Source organism: Lycium ferocissimum, chromosome 1 (assembly GCF_029784015.1).
Source record: "Lycium ferocissimum isolate CSIRO_LF1 chromosome 1, AGI_CSIRO_Lferr_CH_V1, whole genome shotgun sequence".
NCBI lineage: Eukaryota > Viridiplantae > Streptophyta > Magnoliopsida > Solanales > Solanaceae > Lycium > Lycium ferocissimum.
The window spans coordinates 2,120,422-2,143,268 of NC_081342.1; the positions used below are offsets into that span (position 1 = coordinate 2,120,422).

General features: G+C 35.3%; 2 protein-coding genes across 2 annotated transcripts; both read right to left on the bottom strand.

The window, feature by feature from the left end:
• Positions 1–2,166: 2,166 nt before the first annotated feature.
• Positions 2,167–3,706, bottom strand: LOC132052726 (UDP-glycosyltransferase 75C1-like). The gene has a single exon (XM_059444431.1). The coding sequence runs from the start codon at positions 3,641–3,643 to the stop codon at positions 2,228–2,230; it is 1,416 nt and encodes a 471-aa protein (XP_059300414.1). The 5' UTR covers positions 3,644–3,706; the 3' UTR covers positions 2,167–2,227.
• Positions 3,707–15,066: 11,360 nt separating this feature from the next.
• LOC132052816 (UDP-glycosyltransferase 75C1-like) lies at positions 15,067–16,925 on the bottom strand. The gene is made up of 2 exons (XM_059444544.1): positions 16,538–16,925; positions 15,067–16,240 (listed from the first exon to the last, which is right to left on the bottom strand). The coding sequence occupies exons 1-2, from the start codon at positions 16,908–16,910 to the stop codon at positions 15,168–15,170; spliced, it is 1,446 nt and encodes a 481-aa protein (XP_059300527.1). The 5' UTR covers positions 16,911–16,925; the 3' UTR covers positions 15,067–15,167.
• Positions 16,926–22,847: the final 5,922 nt, after the last annotated feature.

Here is a 22,847-nt window from a genome sequence, read left to right on the forward strand (position 1 = left end):
ACCCCATCATTTCTTAAAGTGAAAGAGGAAAAAGCGAAAGTTACTAATTTGCACTTAATAGTGCTTAGGCCATCTATTTTAAAAAGAATCCTTAGTCAGGCCCTTTTAATATGTTCGAGCGAATTCACAAGTACAAATGATACTCTTATGCGATGATATAATTTCAGATTCTACAAAAAAATTAATAATACGAATATATATTTTCAGTGTAAAAGTGTCACCTCACTTTGGCTACGACCAGCTTTATATAGATGTACATTTTTTCTTTCAATGTCTTTCTCCCATATCCGTATCTTAACATTCTTTTTTCCTAATTCTACTCAAATAAAAAATGTTCCTTCTTTTCCGCATCATAACTTATTGCATATAAAATCTCAAAATCTATGTCCTATTCTCCAAAGGTAATGCTAATATGCTACCATTTAGACTCTTATTTCTTCTCCCTATAAAGTCAAAGGGCAAACTAAGGAAAATGGAACATACATATACTTACAATTAGAATATCTATCTGATTTGCTTCCATTACAAAGAATTCCTCCAATTTTATATGTACGAAAAAACTGAAATTAATTAGTAGTATATATGTTCTAGAAAGTTGGCGGTAACTGCCGCTTTCACCTTATAATCTCCCAATGTCACAGGCGTTACCTTCTCCTTATTTTGTTGTTGCTTTACATCTTTCTTCAAAGTAAAAATTAAGGAATATGAAATTTTACCAGAGAAGAGTTAGGAGTCTTAACATCAATCAAGCGAATTGAAGGCAGAGTTACGTTGGGTTTTATGATTGTACCAAAGGTAAACCAATTTAATAGTATAGAGCATCATTTACGCTGGAAAGAGGTACTATATATATTCATAGGAATCGAAATTATTAAATATGCACTCCAAAGAGCCATTATTTTCTTTCACAGTGCACGTGACACGCAAAACAAAATTTCCAAACCCCACTCCCATGATTATTCTCATTTTGAAGTGAATGGAGAGATTAGAGAGGGATCACTATAGAAAGACTCAATAACACAAATCATTAATATAAATTATCATCCTGTATAAAAAAAGTCAACCGAATCAAGAAATTGAGCAATCCCTAATTTAAACCACTACAAAATTTGCACGAACGTTTAGTTTAAGAACCCTATATATATCACACAAAGAAAAACCAGAAAAGAAATTTTCTCTAATTCAGCATGAATGATGGATAGCCAAAGAATACTCTATACCTGGCAAAACTTTCTCATGGGATAAAGAATCATAGTTATTATTTTCTGATGCATGGGTTTTTGGCTTTGTCCATATACAACACACACACACAAAAAAAAAAAAAAAAAATGACTTGGAAGTGAAAGGTGTGTATGAACTACAAAGTAATACCGGATCAATTTTGTTAGATAAAAGCTTGCCAAGCTATCTCGGGAATTCAATATAAAGATAATTATTATAATATCATCATCATCTAAGTCTCCTCCATACACAAATATAGTCTGCTTATGTACAAGTGTGGATACATGAATATTTGTTGAAACATTTGGTTTTTACTCTAATTTCAACATATAATAAGTACTGTTAAGAAAAGGATTTGGAAACTCACCACACTGTAGTTGGGATGAAACCATAGACCACTATATATAGTTTGATGGAAATTGAACGGTCAAGTAGAGAATTGTGAAGAACAAAAAATAAATACTAACAAATTAGATACGATTAATACTCATGATTTTATAATTACTTCCATAAACGGCTGCAAAAATGATACAAAGAGCTTTATTTTATACCTTTCTTTGTCATTAAAGCTGCTTCTTATATCCAATTAAATTGAATCTCTTCCTCTTCATTATTTAAGACTCATTATCGTATATAGTGAAAGATATAATGAGTCTGTCGTGGTCTGGTTCTTTATTGCGTTCATTTATGATATGAGCTAATGAAAGGAAGAGTTACACCCATTTGTATAAAATTGTTACAGCCGTTATAACCATTACATTTTTTCTTTAGGAAGAGGCAATTTTTTAATAGGAAAAATGAAGATAAAAGGCAAAAAAATGAGAAAAAAGATAAATGGTTTTCTTGATCATCTAGGGGTGCCACATCACCTCTCTTATGCCTAGCTTTATATTATATATAGATTTATTAAGGTCATCAATAGAGTGACTAATAATCTTCACTCTCTAGATGAAAAATAGACAATCTACTATGACAGAGGAATAATAAAACACTTCATTTTCTTATCTTAACAATGACGACCAAGTAAAAACTCATTAACATAAGCTTTGAGATTCACATTTGATGAACCATTTTCCTTCATAGCTGCCTTAGCCAAATCCCTCCATTTCTTGGCATTCTTTCTCAATTCCTCCCCTTCCTTGCTACCTCCCATCGCGATCTCTATACACCTCTCGAACTCATTTCTTTGAGCGATACTTCCTTCACCAACATTCACTCTGACGCCATTCTTCCACACATCTTGAACGAGCTTCGCATTACAAATTTGATCATTCCAAATGGGACACGCCACGACAGGCACGCCAGAAGCTATGCTCTCTAGAGTTGAGTTCCACCCGCAGTGAGTCAGGAAACAACCTATAGAAGGGTGTTTCAGGACTTTTACTTGCGAGCACCAACGTACTATTTTCCCCTTCTTTTCCAATGCGTCTTTGCAACTCAACTTTTCCTCCGGTTTTTCCCCGTTTTGTCCTTCCCTAATCACCCACAAAAATGGCCTCCCACATTCCAACAATCCTTGACCAATCTCCTCCATCAGTTGACTTGATATCTCAGTATAGCTACCAAATGCTATGTAAATAACTGATTCATTTGGCCTTAAATCCAGCCACTCCATGTAATTTTTTGAACTAATCTCAATCATATCAGCTCCAAATGAATTATCACAAAGATTCTTCTCATCATCAAGAAAATTTGAAGGAATTGTAGGGCCAATTGCCACCATAGTCACATTTTTCAAAATCCTCAAAGCATCAAATTCCAAATCATCAAAAGTATTAACAAGAATTCTTGGATTTTCTTCACTATTCAATATCTGAATTTGCTTTTTAATAGACTCAACAGCCCAATTGTTACACTCCACATCATCAAACACAAAAGAAGGAAAATCAATGGGACTAAGTGGTGGCAATCCTGGTAACTCTATGATTTTATCCTGAGAATCACAATTCTTGAAATAATCAGAATAATCAGTAAATCTATAGTAGTAAATATCAAAAACTGTGGCTGGTTGAATCCAAAATAATGTCGATGGGATATTAAATTTTTTTGCTACTGAACCAGCCCAATCCATAATCGGAGTGTAAATAACATGTGAAAAAGGGGGACCATTTTTTGAATTTGATTTGATTAAATTTAAAATAAATTCTGACCCATGAGACATTATTGAAGAATATAACAAATGGTACTCATCAAATGAACCTTTGAATTTGCCATCATAGCCATCAGAGAAAGGAGCAAACCTTAGTCCTTGAATATTTGGGAGTTTTTTAATTTTATTGAAAGCTGATAGGCTAGAGGATAAAGTGACTTCAACACCTAATTTGATTAATTGTTTGGAAAGTTGAAGAGATGGATTAATGTGACCTTGGCCTGGGAATATTGCAATAAGAACATGGGATTTTTCATTCTTCAAATTTTCCATTTTCTTGGGTGGTGAAAGAGAGAATTTTTCAAGTAGCTAATTAATGAAGTGTTTGCATTGGTATGGAGAACATAATTTTAGAGTTTATTTATATAAGAGTAATTTTGGGACACTAGTGACTGATGACATTTGCGCTGACAACATACAATATTGTACGAATTCATTTATGTTGTTACGTCATCAATTCGTATAGGATAAGAATTCAGGTACATAGCCTCTATTATTAGCTCGGGCAGTCTCTGTCTCTGGTATTTTTTGTCACATTAATTTCTCCACTAGTTATGCCATGCGGGCGAAATTGTCCTAGAGCCCGTTTGGATTGGCTTATAGAAATTCGCATAAGCTGTTTTGATTTTTTGAGTGTTTGGTGCCATTTCCTTAAAGTCATTGTCTTAAAATAAGCTCAAAAAAATAATTAAACCTATTTGACTTAGTTTATCTAAAGCAAATTATAAGTAAAACAATTTTATAAGCCAAAAAAAATAAGTTACCCCAACTTATTTTTTAAATTTTTATAAAACAACTATGCAAAAGGCATGTAAGTCTGTCCAAACAGGCTCCTAGTGGCGTGCACAAATTTTGCACAAGCATTACAAGGCAGCCGATGTACAAACCATTCCATATTAGTAGGTACTGCAAAAGGGCTGCACCCTTGATGTGGACATCCTATCATAGACTTCTATTATAATTCAATTTGTATACGAGTTTTGCTTTGGAGAATTCGAAGGCTTATTTTTATCACTAATTAGTGTGTACATTTCTATTATTTTATTTTGATAAAAGTTTATAGTGTTTACACCTAACTAATATATGCATGACATATGTTTGAATATACATAACTATCAGTTAATAATGGTTATTTTACGTATATTCATTTCATTAAGTCACTTAACCTTGATAAATTGAATTGACTAGAGATAAAAACACTTGAGCAAATAAGTTTTACCTTTTTAGATTATGAGCTATGTCAACCTTTTGTATATACACAAATTCTTTATTTAGAATATACAAAAATAAAGTTGGACTATATTTTTTTTTGCATGCGCTCAAAACGGGCTCTATGTCAACCTTTGTATATACACATTCTTTATAGAATATACATATACATGCGTAGAATTAATTTTTTTGCAAAGGCAGTGACGGATGACACCACCTAATTGAATGAAGGAAAAATTATTCCCTATCAAAGATTTCTCGATTCACAGTGCTTGAATCAAATATCTCTGATTAAAGGTGGCTCATAAGTCATACTGATCTCATCCGTTCCACCAACTCTCTTAGCAAATGAATTAAGGTGTCTGTGCCACCCTTAACCAAAGGTCAAAATGAATTTTCCTGTAATATTTGAATTTCTTTTAATGTATATTTCTAAATATGGTGTTTGTATAAATATGATCAACATTTAAATTTAAGAAGAATATTTTTTAGAAAAGGTGGGAGAGAGAAAGTATACAGCACATGATTTTGAACCAAGAATCTGCAGAAAAAGTGCAGAAACAATAAAATAATACAGTGAATTGAGTTTCTTTTATTTGTTTGAATCAAAACTGACAACTAAATTTATAGGGAAAAAAAGGGAATCTAACAACTAATGTCACGAGAAAAGTTTTTAGGATCCAAGACAAGGTTCCAGCTGATGCTCAGATTAATCCTTTTTGTATATTAAACTTCTTTTTAGTATACGATATTTTCCTATGCTCTGTAGTTACCTTTTTTAAACATAATTTTTTTCTATTTTTATGTAAAATGCCGTAAATTTTGGACACTAAGTTAAGCTTAACAAGGACCTTAAACAAAAAAGTGTTCGAGTAGCAAGAGCTGGAGGAAACACCGCCACCGGGAAAACAAAACACACAAAAGAAAATTACATGGTGATGCCAATTAATTTCAATTTTAAGAGCAAGTATTCACCTTCTCTTTGTGGGAACCTACATTGATTATGACATGTATACGTAGGTTTTGCAGACGACGGCATAACAAGCTAGAGGAGAAAGATTGTTGGTGAGCTCAGCTCTTTACTACCATGAAGACTCAATATTTTCCCCATTCAGTTTACTCTTTTATTTGATCGTTTTGAGGATTAGTCTGGAAATTCATGTCCTGTGCAATCCGCTCATTTGTTCAGTTAGAGCACATAAATAGTTTTAAAGTTGGGTAATAGTCCTTTGATAATGTTTTGCAAACATATTTAATATTTAAATGTAAATATTCTTCAATCCAAACACAACTTTTTGTCTCTCTACTTCCTTTTTTTTTTGTGTGTTCTCTGATTTTCTCAAGATTTTTCTACACCTAAACACATTTCTACAGACATTATCATGTGCCCATCATTCTCAGCAAACAATTCAAATAGCATTTGTAGAACCTCAATAATCATATAGTCCACACGAAACCATAAGATCAAAACCCCCGATTTTTACAACTTTGTTCTCATTTTATTTGTCCACAATTTGTAAACACGCGGGTACAGAAAAAGAGAGATGTGGTTGTCCACGTAGATATCCACGTAGATAATTACAACGACCCAAGTTACCCATTTATTTTAACTTTAAACTAAACATTTTTTAAACCTTTTTTTTTCAACCCTTTTTGTCTTTCATATGTTCTAAATCCTTTTTTTTTTTTTTTCTTTTAAGTATAAGCTAGATTCATTTCTCCTCCACCAATGAGCTAATCTAATAAATAATTAACTTTGCGTGTGAATTACAGCAAACAATAAGCATTCAAGGATATCCGGCTAACTGCATTTTCATATTTTCTTTTGTTATTTCCTCTATCGTTGTTTAAAATACCAACTCCTTCGAAGACCACACGTTCAATGTATTAAGTTTTCCTAATACTAATAACCAGGTTAGAAATCATACGATGGTACAGCATAACTAAACATAACTTTCTTTTCTCCGGGTAATTTTTAGTTAAACACAACTAAAAGCCCGCCTGATTTAACTAAACATAACTAAAAGCTCGCTTTTTAGATATAACTAAACATAACTTTTAGTATACGATATTTTCACAACTAAAAGTCTCTAGTTCCGCATAACAAATATATTTTTTCTATTTTTATGTAAAGTATGCCATTTTAATTTTGGATATTGTTCACTAAGTTAAGCTTAACAAGGACCTTAAACAAAAAAGTGTTCGAGTAGACAAGAGCTGGAGGAAACACTAACCACCGGGAAAACAAAACACACATTAAATTTAAAGTAACCATAAAACTTGATGTCCAATTAATTTCAATTTTATATCCCAAAGTATTCACAAATCAATATTTATTCGTGGGATCCTCGTATATATATTATGACATAACGTAAATTGTTGCAGACGACGAATAGTAGTTAGTATCTCACGTTAAGGACAATGGGTTGGTGCCTCCGTGGTGTTTAACCATTAAGACTCAATATTTCAACCCATAATTAGTCTAGTATTATAAATCATTGGTTCAAAGATTAATGAAAGGAAGAAAATGTCCTGTGCAATCCGAAGAAATTTAATGGAGGAATTCTTGAAATTTCTAATATATAGTTTTAGGAGTTGGGTAATGGTATTCATAGGCATAGATGAGAGGACGTTGGGGAAAAAATATTAAAGGAAAATGGTTATTTTAAGTTTTTAACCGTTGGGGGGTTGTGGACAAAAAATGACTCTCTCACGCGCCAATTTTTCACCTTTTTTTGTGGTCTAAACTGGTGTGACGCGACGCATGTTTCTCAATTGAGGAGTTTTTAATCCTCCGCACATTTCTACAATGTATAAAAAAGTATCATGTTCGCCCCATTCTCAAAAGTACAAACATTCAAATACAAACAAAAACTTAATTAATGTCGTTAACCAAAATATGATGCTTAATTACTCTTTGCACAAATTTTGAAATTATGCATAATTCGATCTAACATAGGCCAAGGTATTATAAGAACGCTACTCAATTTATTTTCTATTTTAACAATGACTCAAGAAATCTCATTAACATAAGCTTTCAGATTTACATTTGATGAATCATTTTCCTTCATAGCTTCCTTAGCTAAATCCTTCCATTTCTTGGCATTCTTCTTAAACTCTTCCCTTGTCTCTCCATCTTCCATCACCATATCTATACACCTCCCAAACTCATCTCTTTTGACGATACCGTCTTCATTGGACCAGACCACTTTTGTCCTAAAATCCTCTATATTTAGAATCAACTTAGGTCTTATTTCAATAACACAAAAGTGAATTCATAGTAGCCATATAGAGAGAAAAAGTGAGAGGAGCAGATTTTCGTCCAGAAATTTTCTGCTACAGCAGTCCTCTTCAAATAGCGTTTCCTGATTCGTTAACCATTGGATCGTTCTCAAATTTGAACTGGGAGTTCTCAACATCTGGTTCTTTAATTTCAACGGTGGAGATTGAATTTTGTGGTCTTTAACTCCAGTTTTCGAGTACGAACAGTAGCTCATTTTTGGGGTGATTTCTCTCCTTTTTTTCATTAGTTTTGGTGTTATCTTTTATGTATTGTTGCTCCATCTTTGGCGTTGATATTGTATCCATTTTGGAGAAAAATATTGTAACTCTTGTTGAATATAGTGGAGCTTTATGTGGTAGGAGGTCCGTGAATGTTTCTCTTCACTTTGAAGGGTTTTTGCCACGTAACTCTTATCGACTTTATTTTTGCTTGCTTTCTGCTATTTTATTGTTGGTATGGTTGCTGTTCGTATTTCCATTTGTGCTAGTGTTTATTGTCTTCTCTAGGTTCAAATAGTGTGGAAGTTTTGACTGCAGGTATTTCTTCCGTCATTCTCGTCGTGCAATTTCGTTATTGCTTGTTTCTTCTCAACAGAGTGGTATTAGAGCTTGTGGTTGTATTTGGCTGTGTTGATCGTCTATTTGAATAATGGAGGCAAATATGAGCAAGATAGTTTATTTAAATGGCAGTAATTACCATATTTAGAAAAGCAAGATGAAAGATCTTCTATTTGTTAAGAAATTACATTTACCTGTGTTTGCTTCTAAGAAACCCGAGTCTATTGAAGATGAGGATTGGGAACTTGAGCACTTATATGTTTGTGGCTATATTAGGCAATGGGTTGAAGATAATGTTTGAAATCATATTATGAATGAGATAAATGCTAAAAGCTTGTGGGAAAAGCTCGAGATAGTTTATGCTTCGAAAACTGGCAATATTGAAACAATTGATGAATATTAGATACAAAGAGGGCAGTCCTATTTCTGATCATAGAAATGATTTTCAGGGGGTCCTAGATCAACTTTCTAGATTGGGTGTCAAGTTTGATGAAGAAATACATGGACTTTGGCTTCTCAATACTCTGTCAGACTCTTGGGAAGCTCTTCAAGTTTCTTTGACTAATTCTGCTCCCAGTGATGGTGTAATTATGGAATATGCTAAGAGTGGTGTTTTGAATGAAGAGATGAGAAGAAGATCTCAAGCTTTGTTTTCTTCAACTTCACACTCCAATGTTTTGGTTACTAAAAACAGGGGGAGAAGTAATATTAGAGGTCAAGATGGCAGAGGCAAAAGTAGAAGCGAGTCAAGATCCTCAAGGTACAAGAATCTTACATGTAACTATTGTCACTTGAAAGGGTATATCAATAAACATTGCTACAGTTTAAAGAGACTAAAAAGCAAAGAAGAAGTGGATAATGAAAATCGTGTTACTTTGTTTCCGAAAATGATCTTTCTTGCTTGTGGTAAAAATGATATCAATCTTGTTTGTGATGAGTCTACCTGGTTTGTGGATTCAGGTGCCACTTCTCATGTCACGCCAAAGAAGGAATTATTTTCTTCTTATACTCCAGGTAATTTTGGAATGTTACGAATGGGCAATGATAGTGACTTGAGGTATTTGGTATTGGCACAGTTTGCTTGAAAGGTAAGAATGGTTCGAGGTTGGTTCTTAACAATGTCAAGCATGCTCCAGATATTCGTTTGAATTTAATTTCTGTAGGAAAGCTTGATGATGAGCGTTATAATCAAACCGTTAGTGATGGCCAGTGGAAGCTTCTTAGAGGTTCAATGATTGTGGCTTGAGGTAACAAGATATCTGACTTGTACTTATTTCAGGGCTCCATTTGTGGTGACTCAGTAAATTTGGGCGGAGAATGATACTTAGAGTTATGGCATAGAATGCCAAGTCATATGAGCGAAGGGATTGATAACTTGGCTGAAAGAATTTGCTTTACCGGAATAAAACAAGCAAAGTTAAAGAGATGTGTTCATTGTAGCCAAGCAAATGAGAAAAGTTTATTTTCCGCAGTCATTCACCTTCAAGAAAGCTTCGATTTGCCGTAGTTGTTACATTCTGATATGTGTGGTCCTTTTAAAGTAAGCTCTCGTGGTGGTGCACTTTACTTTGTGACTTTTATTGATGATCATTCTCAAAAACTCTGGGTATTTCCTTTGAAGTCCAATGATCAAGTACTTGATGTGTTCAAGACTTTTCGGTGCCTTGGTTGAGAGTCGGAAGAAACTAAAATGCATCCGCTCGTAAAATAGTGGTGAATACATTGGTCCTTTTGATAATTATTGTAGACAAAGAAGTATTTGGCATCGAAAAACTCCTCCCAAGACTCCTCGCTTAAAACGGTTTAACCGAGGATGGCTAAACTCTAGTTGAGAGGGTTAAATGTTTGCTTTCGTGCTAAGTTGCATTCATTTTGGGAAGAAGCACTTAATACTGCTGCTTATGTTATCAATTTATCTCCTACTGCTGCTTTGGATGGTGATGTCCCTGACAGAGTTTGGTTTGGTAAGAATGTCTCTTATGCTCATATGAGAGCCTTCGAGTGTAAGGACTTTGTGCATGTTCCTAAGGATGAGAAGTCAAAGCTGGAAGTTAAAACTAGGCAATGTATCTTCATTGGTTATGGTCAAGAAGAATTTGGCTATCGTTTCTATGATCCAATTGAGAAAAAATTTGTTAGAAGCCGTGATGTTGTGTTCTTTGAAGACCAGACAATTGAAGATTTTGACAAAGCTGAGAAGGTTGATTCTCGGAAACAGCCGAGAGCTTAGTTGATGTTGATCCGCTTCTGTGACTAATTGCACTCGAAGAAAATCTTCAAAATGATGAAGATCAAGTTGAAGATAGTGATCATATTCAGAATGACGAGCACGATATTGTTGATGCTCCAGTCAAAGATGATGTGGTTGACGTCGCAACTAACTCTTATTGATGCTCCGCAGTTCTCTCGGAAGATCTACTAGAGAGAAAGTACCTTCATCTCGTTATTCTCCCGCAATGAGTTTGTACTCTTGGTGATGGGGGTGAACCTGAAAGTTTTAATGAGGCCATGGATAGTGAAGAAGAAAAGTGGTTTGATGCTATGCAAGATGAGATTAAATCCTTTCATGATAATCATACATTTGATCTGGTTAAGCTTCCTAGAGACATAAAAGCTTTGAAAAATAGGTGGGTTTTCAGGGTGAAACATGAAGATGATAATCCAGTTCCACGGTACAAGGCTAGATTGGTTGTCAAGGGATTTAGTTAGAAGAAGGGAGTTGATTTTGATGAAATCTTTTTCCCAGTTGTGAAGATGTCATCCATTTAGGTTGTTCTGGGCTTGGCTGCAAGTCTAGATTTAGAGGTTGAGCAATGGATGTTAAAATTGCTTTTCTGCATGGTGACTTAGATGAAGAAATTTATATAGAGCAGTCAGAAGGTTTTGAAGTGAAGGGTAAAGAGAATTATGTTTGCAAATTGAAGAAGAGCTTGTATGCATGGTTTGAAATAACCTCCCAGGCAGTGGTACATGAAGTTTGGTTCTTTTACGAGTCAACAGGGCTTCAAGAAGACTTCTTCAGATCATTGTATTTTTGTACAAAGATTCTATGATAGTGACTTTATCATTCTGTTGCTTTATGTTGATGACATGCTTGTTGTTGGTCATAATGCTTGCAGAGTTCAGAAGTTAAAGCAAGAGTTGAATAAGCCTTTTGCTATGAAAGACTTGGGACCGAAAACGGTTACGCTGGCATACGATTGTTCGTGATAGAAAGGCCAAAGAAGTTGTGGTTATCACAAGAGAATATTCGAAAAGTACTTCGCAGTTCAATATGGATAAAGCTAAGGTTGTCTGTATACCTTTAGCTATGCACTTCAAATTGAGCACGGTTACAGTGTCCTTCTATTGATGATGAGAAGGAAGGATGAAGAAAGTTCCTTATGCTTAAGCTGTTGGTAGTCTGATGTATGAGATGATTTGTACAAGACCAGATATTGCTCATGCTGTTGGTGTTGTTGGCCGTTTTCTTTCTAATCCAGGAAGAGAGTATTGGAATGCTATGAAGTAGATTATGAGATATCTTTGTGGCACTTCTAGTCTGAGTTTGTGTTTTGGGATAGAGAAGCCTATTCTTTGTAGTTACACTGATTCAGATATCACCGGTGATGTTGATACTCGCAACTCTACTTTAGGCTACTTAATTACTTATTCAGGGGGAGCTGTGTCTTGGAAATCTAGGTTGCAAAATGTGTTGCTCTATCTACTACAGAAGCTGAGCTTATTGCTGCTGTTGAAGCTTATAAAGAGTTCTTCTGGATGAAGAGATTTATGGAGGAACTTCGCTTTACTTAAAAGAGGTATGTGCTTCATTGCGACAGTCAAAGTGCTATTCATCTTGGCAAGAACTCGACATTTCATGGTAGGTCATAACATATTGAAGTGAGATATCATTGGATTAGAGATGTGTTAGATTCTAAGTTGCTTGAACTTGAGAAGATTCACACCGATGATAATGGTTCGGATATGTTAAGTAAAGCTTTACCAAGAGGGAAGTTTGAAGAGTGTTGCATCATCGCCGGAATGGCGGTCTCCTCCACATAGTCGGGAGGGGGTGAATTGTTGGGTTTTTGGGTTTTCCCTTCCTATGTGGAATTGGATTAATAAAACCCAATCCAATTTGAACCAGGCCACTTTTGTCCTAAAATCCTCTATATATAGGATCAACTTAGGTCTTATTTCAATAACACAAGAGTGAATTCATAACAGCCATATAGAGAGAAAAAGTGAGAGAAAAGAGCAAATTTTCATCCAGAAATTTCTGCTATAGCAGTCCGCTTCAAACTGAGTTTCCCGATTCGTTAACCGTTGGATCGTTCTCAAATTTGAACTGGGGTTCTCAAGATCTGGTTCTTCGATTTCAAAGGTGGAGATTGGATTTTGTGGTCTTTAGCTCTGGATTTTGTGGTCTTTAGCTCTAGAACATGAGTATGAACAGTAGCTCGTTCTTGGGGTGATTTCTCTCCTTTCTTCACTAGTTTTGGTGTTATCTTTTATGTATTGTTGCTCCGTCTTTGGCGTTGATATTGTAGCCATTTGGAGAACAATATTGTAACTCTTGTTGATTATAGTGGAGCTTTTGTGGGCCAGAGGTCCCGTGGATGTTTTCTATTCACCTTGAAGGGGTTTTACCATATAACTCTTGCATTGACTTATTTTTGCTTGTTTTGCTATTTTATTGTTGGTATAGTTGCTGTCCGAATTTTCATTTGTGCTAGTGTTTATTATCTTCTCTTGGTTCAAATAGTGTGGAAGGTTTTGACTTGGGTATTTCTTCCACTGTTACCTCGTGGTGCAATTTGGTTATTGCTTGTTTTTTCCCAGTAGTCCCCTCCGCCATATAAACCAAAACTTGCATTACTAATCCCAGCAATACATCTTTCCGAAAAATATCATACGCTCAATGCATGTAATCGGCAAAGACAAAGAAATACAAAACGAACTCAATCATAAGTTTCCCTTTGGCACCAAATACCTGGAAGGGCATATGCTTACTAAATCAACGTCAAAGATCATCCCTTTCTGTAATAAAAAGTTTACTCAATGTATTTTAAAACTTTTTTTTTGCCCGGATTGCCCTTCATTTGGGTTGGTCTTTAAGTTTTACCCCTCGCCTAACACTCCGAGGTTGTGGGTTCGAACCTCAGCTCAGTACAAAAAAAAAAAATCGCAAGGCAGAATTTTGCAAATCTGCTTGTCAATTCTGCCTTCCGGAAGGGCAAAATTTAAAGACCACCATTTTGAGGGGTAAAAATTAAAGACCACCCCCAGCGAAGGACAATCCTGCAAATTGCCCATTTTAAAACGAAACGTAACCTATTATGACCTATAACTATTAAGGGTACTATTACCAAAAATTGGGCCTCCAACGTTTTTGGGCCTAAATCAGGTACTTTACGTGCTTTACCCTCTGGCTACCCTGATAACGGGTCCGCCCCTGCCCTTTTTCACTTGAATACGTTTGGAATAATAGTATAAAAGTTCTAATTTGTTTAACACTGACAGACCTTTGTCAATTCATTTGCAAGAAGAATCCAATTAACAATCTTTCAGCTACTGAAGATTGTCAGACACAAGAAATAAAAACTCCTATTGCATTTAAACTAGTAATTTGGATTTCATAACTCTTAGTTGAGCTGATAGCAAGATCGATTTCTTGTCCGAGGTTCAAGATATTAAAAGACACGAACAACTTGCAAATATTTAGCACGCATACCTGGTTACTTTATAATTATAGCTATTAAAAATGGAACAGCAAATGTTGTAAAGCATAACTGAATGATCACTGGGTAAATCAACCGCCCAAATATTCCATCTGGTCAGACATAAGTGGCCGAGATGAGGCACCCGACCGTATTTCTCACGAGCATTCATATCGAAACCCAGAATCATACAAAGTTTGAAAAAATCAATCAGCTAAACACATTCTATATCATAGCTAGGTTAAGAAGTACTAGTAACTGCGTTCTTAAAGTTACTAACAAAAGATGCCTATTGGGAAAATTGCTAGAGTATAAAGACGCAAAACATGAAATTTGTCATTTCGTTGTGTATGAACATCGGAAGAAATAATGCACCAGACAGAGTGCATCATTTTCATGTACCCTCAAGATTTGGGGGGTAGTTGAGGACATTGGAGCAACAACGAAAAATAAGATGACTATGCATCATATTATGTACGCGAGTCATGTTCAGAAATTCCCTCTTGTTCATGTGTGAACGTATTTTATTTTGTGCAGGTGAACACTTTCACTTCTCTTTTCTTGTATTTATTCGTTCTTTTTATATTGGCTACTATATATCTTCAAGAAGCCGTATACAACGGTACAAGCACAAGATGACCTCCTAACTATTTGAGTAGATCTAATATTTTGGACCAAGTCAGAACAGGAAAAAATAGACCAGAGAAATTACACAAAAAGCCAGAGAGGAAATTACTCTTTTAACTTAAAAATACTTAAGAGATAATGGCCTAGTGTGAATTCACTCAATGTGGTCTGAACTGGTGTGACTCTGATGTTTCTCAGTTGAGGAGTTTTCTACACCTAAACACATATCTATAGACATTATCATGTGGCCATCATTCTCAAAAGTACAAACAATTCAAATACAATAAAAAAACTTAACTAATGTCATTAACCAAAATATGATGCTTCATTCCTCTTTTCACAATTTCTGAAATTATTCATAATACGTGCAACATAAGCCAAGGTATTACAAGAACGATACTCAATTTATTTTTTTATTTTTAACAATGATTGAGTAAAATCTCATTAACATAAGCTCTGAGATTTACATTTGATGAACCATTTTCCTTCATAGCTTCCTTAGCCAAATCCTTCCATTTCTTGGCATTCTTCTTAAGCTCCTCCCTTTTCTCTCCATCTTCCATCACGATCTCTATACACCTCTTGAACTCATCTCGTTCCACGATACCGTCTTCATTGGCATTCACTCTGACCCCAGTCTTCCAAACATCTTGAACGAGCTTAGCATTGCAACCTTGATCGGTCCAGAGCGGACACGCCACAACCGGCACTCCAGAACACAGGCTCTCCAAAGTCGAATTCCATCCACAATGAGTCAAGAAACAGCCTAAAGAAAGGTGCTGTAACACTTCCACTTGTGAACACCAACGCACAATTTTCCCATGTTTTTCTAATTCCTCTTTACAAGTAAAATTTTCCTCTGGATTTTCCCCATTTTGCCCTTCTCTAATCACCCACAAAAATGGTCTTCCACATTTTACTAATCCTTGACCTATCTCCTCCATCAATTGACTTGATATTTCAGAGTAACTACCAAATGCTATGTAAATAACTGAATCTTTAGTCCTTTTGTCCAACCACTCCATGTAATCTTCCGAACTTCGTATCAAATCAGCTCCAAATGCCTTATCAAAAGGATCATTTTCATCAAGAAAAGCTGAAGGAATTGAAGGGCCAATTCCAACCATAGTTAAATTCTTCAAAGCCCTCAAAGCATCATGTTCCAAATCATCAAAAGTATTCACAAGTACTCTTGGATTTTCTTCACTGTTCAATAACTCAACTTGGTCTATGATAGATTTAACTACCCAACCATAGGCAGAATTCACATCGCTGAGCACTAATGAGGGAAAATCGCGAGGACTTAGCCGAGGCAATCCCGGAAGCTCGACTACTTGATCCTGAGAACAATTCTTGAAATAATCAGCATAGTCAGTGAAGCAATAATAGTAAATGTCCAAGACCGTGGCCGGTTGGATCCAAAAAAATGTTGAGGGGACATTAATGCTCTTGGCCACTATACCGACCCATGCCATAATGGTCGTGTAGATATCTGTGAGGAAAAAAATGACATTATATATATAACATATTTAAATAGAAAATAAACAAATCCAGGAGGGTCTCTTAACGCCTTCTTTTTTCTTCTCATCGGAGTTATTTCACAAAGACTTGCCAGGGTAAGGAAGAAGGGGGGAACAAGCACAGCCCCCACGTTCAACCCCCCCTTTTTACCATTAGCAAGAACCTGTTTTTGCATATCATAAGGAATTCGAACAACTGCAGCGACGGGTTCTCGCCCCTGCGGGGATGGAGCGACAGAAGTTTTTTTGAGAATTCAAGAGAAGGTCACGGCGAGACGAGCCGGCCACCCTGGATTTTATGATTTGAGTCACGAATTCCGACCCGTGACTCATCAGGGAAGAATAGAATGAATCGAACTCATTCATCGATCCTTTAAATTTTCCATCATAGCCATCAGAAAAAGGAGCAAAGCTTAATCCTTCTATATTTGGAAGCTTGGAGATTCGATTAAATGCTGATAGGCTAGTGGAAAAAGTGACTTTAACTCCTAAGTTAACTAATCTTTTGGCAAATTGAAGAGATGGATTAATATGACCTTGACCTGGAAATGTTACAAGAAGAACATGGCAATCATTCGTCAAGTTTTCCATAATTCTTTGGTGTTTATTAAGATAGAATTTTCTGGTAGTTTTTATGTACATTTGTATAAGGTTTTGGAGTTTGTTTATACATAAGGGAAAATTCTTGAAATGTGAACGATTCATGACGTTTGTGCTGACAACATGTATTTTGTACAGATTATATCTTCGATCCTTTCAAAGACACGTAGGCCACCAATTCATGTAGGATAAGAATTCTTGTTGAATAAAACAATAAGAATTTGCCAAAGAAATATGTCAAAATATGTCCTTTTAGACAAAGATAGCCATGAAAGGGTTGTATAGATCATGCTCAATGTCTAGAATTTAAAAGGAAAAGAATACCCAAAGAGGAAGTGCATATCACTTAATATTTAAACCAAGATGGTGAAAGTTGAAACACTAGATAAAAACAATTACGTACAATAATTAAGTTATGTGTTTGAAACTTTATTGCGTCGAAAAAAGAAAAAAAACCACAAAGTGAGAGTGATCAAAATGGCGTCCGGGTACGAAACAACACGCAAGAATCTAAAGGGTTTAGATTAACTTATTTTTCAACTATTTTTTAGATATTCTAAAATTCAAGAAATTAAATTCCTACCACTACCACCAAGGGATATGGTGGATGAATGTGATCTCACTACTCTTAACTAGAAATCTATAGTTCGAACCTGAAAATAGAGAAATTTATAATAGGAAACGCTTCGCCCGTAATTGAGTCTTACGTGGCAGAATATGAATTAATCGAATCAGTGAGTCCCAAATAACAAATGCATGAAAAGATGAACACAAAATTAAATCTCTCCGTTATAGACTTATAGTACTCAGGAATCAACGTTTGTCATATTAAGAAATGATTATTATCAAGTGTATTTTAAGCAAACAATGAGCCCGTTTGGATTGGCTTATAAAGTTCTTGAAAACGTAGCTTTTTCGTTTTTTTTTGTTTGTTGGCTTACTTATAAGCATTTGTGCTTAAAATAAGCTACAAAAATAAGTTGGGGTAGCCCAACTTATTTTGCTTATAGTTCATTTTCAACTGCTTCGCTTTTTTTAAGCTAAGCCAAACGGGCCCAATATATATTTGTTCCAGAACATAGAAATATTAAATGCAACGTACATCTACTCGTAATGATTCTGAGTGATAGATTAAACTTAATATATTCTTGTAACACATGAGGACTCTGCTAATTGACACCTTCAAATCGACCGCCATATAAACAAAAACTTGCATTACTAATCCCAGCAATACGTCTTTCCAACAAATATCATACGCTCTTTGAATGTAGTGGGCTAAGACAGGGAAATACGCGGTGCAGCCTAGCACGGCGACTTAAACTATGATGAATTAACTTGAAGGACATGTGTGTATCCCAATGAATCACAGAGTACAGCATGAAAAATTGAACTACAAAACGTTACAGAAGGCTGCAACAGTAATCATCCGAATAAACTGGAAAGGCATATACGTATTCCAATAAATCAGCGTACAACACGACGACTTGAACTATCATGAATTAACTGGAAGGGCGTGTACAGATGCCAATAAGTCAGAGTACAGCATGACAAATTTAAACTATCATGTAGACAAAGAAGGCAATCGGCAGAATGCTAGATCAAGCCACAAAAAACTGGAAGGCGATGGATGAACTAACAGTAGGTTGGAAAGCCACTATAAACACACCAGCAAGATGTCCGCTGAAAGAGACACAAGAAAATTATTCATCATCTCAAAGAAGATCATAAGACACATGTGAGAAGTAACTTTGATCTTCTAGTTGGATACCAAGTAAATATAAACAACCTTTGTAGTCTTATTTTTAACAGAATATAAGACTAGAGAGCAGGATTGCCCTTCGCTGGGGGTGGTCTTTAATTTTTGCCCCTCAAATTGGTGGTCTTTAACTCTTGGTGTCGGGTTCGAACCAGTCAAAAATTTAAAAAAAATTCACAAGGTTGATGTTTGGATTCGCAAAGCAGAATTTTGATTTGGCTTATAAACACTTGGCTCACAAGTACTTTGGTGTTTACCCAACGCGTAGATAAGCTAAAAAGTGCTTATAAGTCAGTTTGATTAGCTTAGAAGTTTAGCCAATCACCCTCTAATTTCACCCTCCAAAGTCCAAACAAGAATATGAGAAGTAAAGGATCGCCCCGTAAAATTAAGGTGCATAAATAATTTTTTCGAATTAAGTTAGGTGATAATTTTTCTATTTTCCGTATAAAAAATAAACTTGATAAGGCGCAATGGAGGACCGCAGACAAAAAGAGGAAGCTGCACATTATTTTTGCGTGAGATTAAAAAGAAGCTACAACTTACATGCAGTTCATGTGTAGTTTATTGTGGCCCAAACCTCAAAGCCCAAATGTGGCCTATAAATTTACTTTCTTAGAAACATATACGCATTTCCCTCTTCTTCGAAGGTTGTTGAGAAATAGCCCTGAATAACTAGCTGCATGAACTCCATATAATCCATACACCCACCCCCCGAAGTTGGAGGGCAGGAAGAAACACCCAACTTAGCTAAAAGTTTGTGATGAATCAGGCCAGTAAGGGATTTCGTGAACAAATTGGCGAGTTGAAAATCCGATTTAACATATGAGAGAGAAATTAGACCGGCGAGATATTGTTAAAGTGGTAGTCAATTTCAATGTGCTTCGTCCGCTCATGAAAAACAGATTTTTTTTAATGTGAATCGCAACAAGATTATCCGAATGAAGAGGAACTGGGAGAGAAATGGGAACAGAGAGATCTTCGAATAGACACACTAACCAGGTAAGCTTTGCTACAACCCTTCTCATTGACTGATACTCATCAGCTTCTGCAGAACTAAGTGAAATGAAGGTCTGATTTTTAGACTTATAGGTGAAGATCCGAGAGAAATATAAAACCCACTAACTGATTTGCGTGAATCTGGACATGTACTCCAATCCGAGTCAATGAAAGAGGAAGCAGACGACATAAACAATCCAAGACCTGGATCTTTCAAAAGATGCCTGAGTACTCGCAAAGCTGTAGCAAGATTTGGTTCTCGAGGGTCCTGCGTATATTGCTTAAATGTTGGACCGTGAAGGAGAGATCTGATGGAACAAAGTAGGATCTTTAGCAAGAGTACCTTCTTGAGCCAATAATTTTGTTGTAGGATCTAATGGAACAGACACGGGAGATAAATGGAAGAAATCAAATTCATGCAATAAATCTAAAATAAATTTCCTCTAAGAAAGAATCGATCCATGAGGTTCTCGAATGACCTCAATACCCAGAAAAAAATATAATGTAACTTCTTCCCAAGATCTTTAATCCTGAATTCCTTATCCAGAAACAACTTAAGAGAATGTAGTTCACCTTCATTGTTGCCTGTCAATAATATGTCATCTACATATACTTCCACAATAGAGATTGAATCATCCAACTTTTTAACAAGCAAGGGATAATCATTGAGTGAATGTTTAAAATCTTTGAAATTGAGAGTTGATGTGAGTTTTGAATAATACCATTGTCTGGATGATTGTTTAAGTCCATAAATGAACTCTTTCAACAAACAGACATGATTAGGTGATTTTTGGCCCAATTAGGTAACAATAAGGACATTTTTAGACCAAACTATTAATGGCATGGGCATTTTTGGAGCAAACTATTAACGGAAGGCATTTTTATTCAATTTGACATAATTTAAGTGCATTTTTAAACAATTTTCCGCAGATTCTATTAGAATTTAGATGATGCGAAATTATTTACAAATAACTAACACAATTAGATCTTTGTAGCCTATGTACGTTCATAGGTATTATTTGCTTTTCTGTTTCACTGCACGAGAAAACGTCCTAGGTTACGTTTTAATAAAAACAAAATGCATGCATTTATGTCACTAAGATGTTTTTTTCCACTAAGATGTTAAACTTTGTCCATTAGGAAAATTAATTTCCTTCTGTTTATGCTTTATAAACCGAACAAGCAAATGTGAAGTTCTACAAGTTTTAGTTCCCCCTCCTTTAGCATAATCTTCTATTTTCCACTTAATTATCCCGATTTATGCCCTCTGTCCAAGGAAACAAAAGAAGCGAAAAGGCGCGTCCTTGCCTAATGCCTTACGCCTCTTCTTCTTCAGTCTCCCAACGAGTTTTAACGTTTACTCTTCCATTTTACTCCTTTCTTCACAGCACACATCTATGCCTACTATTAGTGAAGCCATTATTACTAAAAGCACAAAAAAACCATCGAACAAAACTGCCAGTTTTGAAAACTCCTTCTCAGGAAGACTCAAGAATGCTTATTGAGTTATTGTAAACTACTGAAGCTGATAAAACGTCCTGATAAAGGGGGCGATCTGAAAAGGTATTCGAACTTCTTTCAATTTCCACCCCAGGGCTTATATTTATTGAACTTGTTTCTGCAATCCCTTCTGCCTTTGCGCACAACTTGGTGCTTTGACTTCTTTTAGACCCGTAATGATTTCCTACCTGTCATTGATCTTTAGCAAAATGATGTATTAGTTTAAGGCAGATTCTCTTTTTATGGTAAAAAGAATTGTGTACTGTCATTTTTTTGTTTACATTCACAAATTTGATATATTATCAGATACAATGTTAGAAGATTTTTAAAAAATTGTGTTGTATTTCTCTTGAATGCTATGGTATTGTAAGACGACATTGTTTGTGTAGGTTATCATGGCGTTTTTTTACAATGGAATTCCTTTTCGCTCTTCTTTGCTGCAAAACTCTTCTTATTCCAAGATTAAAATTGAGGCACGATTCGAACAGTCTTAAATGCTTACAGTTTGATATCTTTAATAATGTTGTCATTTCTTTTTTGTTTGTGCACAACAGTTAGGTGTCCGTTAAACAACAGTGATTACTAACAACCCGATTATCCGTTGCAATGCCTGCAACAGCAAACATGAGGTATAAAGTGATCAAGAATTCTAATTCAAGAGACTGCAAATCTGAGGTTGCTCTCTCTTGAACATTAACTTATAGTGGCAATTGTTAGAGTTTCACCCACGACTTGTGCTAATACATATGCTGGCACCTGAAAATAATGTCCTTTCTTGCTCATTTCTGTTTTATTTTGGGTTAACTGAGAATGAAGAAACTTACATTTCTCCATGTAATCCTCTTACATGTAGCAAAAGCGATGGTGACACCCGGGTTAAAATGGACACTAGAAACATGCTCAACAGTGTAAATGTGCACTTAGTAGTGATAATTATAGGCGTATAAAGTAGTAATAAATTCTTCAAGGAAGCTTATGTCATTTTAAATTCTCTACTATTGTTGATACATTGAAAATAATGGTGATGTTGAGATTCTTCATTTTTAATTTTTTGTTGGTGATTTGTGTATCCTTTTCTAATTTTACGATCTTTAGGTATGATTTTCCCTAATTATGAGCATATAACTGTTGTCGATTCAACTAATTAGACGATTTCATCATCCAACAACATGAGTTTTTCTTTCAACTGTTCTTCTTTTTTTATTTGCAATTTGGGTTGTCATTATTCAGAGAGAATACATTTATACCTTTCTCTGCCAGTTAGGGGAGTTACAAAATTTATACCTTAGTTACAAAATTTATACCTTTCTCTGCCAGTTAGGGGAGTTACATTTGCTTCGCTTCATGGAAATCCGGATATTCTATAACATCGAATAGGTTCGTTAATTCTACTTAGAGTCTCTCTAGAGTCATAACTTGCTTCAATTCGGCTAAGTAAATTTTCTTCCCTCTGGCTGATTAAAAAAAATTATAATCTTTTATTTAAATTTATATTATTAGATGTAATTAACTTACAAGCATGAAATTGTAGCTTTCGGGGAACAAAGGTTAGTACTTTTCTATTCTCCGGCTTAGAGTTGAAATGATTTTCTCTGTCCTATATCTAAGAATCCCTTGATTCTACCTTTTATCCTTGTGTTCCTAATGTATAACCGAAAATGAAAACCTCATTGCATTTACCATCTCAAAGAAAAACCTCATTGCATTTATTGAGCTACTCGAGG

What these genes read in the sequence shown, in the direction of transcription:
- LOC132052726 (XM_059444431.1), bottom strand. Translation starts at nt 3,643, where the DNA reads ATGGAAAATTTGAAGAATGAAAAATCCCATGTTCTTATTGCAATATTC.
- LOC132052816 (XM_059444544.1), bottom strand. Translation starts at nt 16,910, where the DNA reads ATGTACATAAAAACTACCAGAAAATTCTATCTTAATAAACACCAAAGA. An exon ending in GGTGGCCGGCTCGTCTCGCC is followed by an intron (nt 16,241 to 16,537) that starts GTGACCTTCTCT and finishes TTTTCCTCACAG; the next exon opens with ATATCTACACGACCATTATG.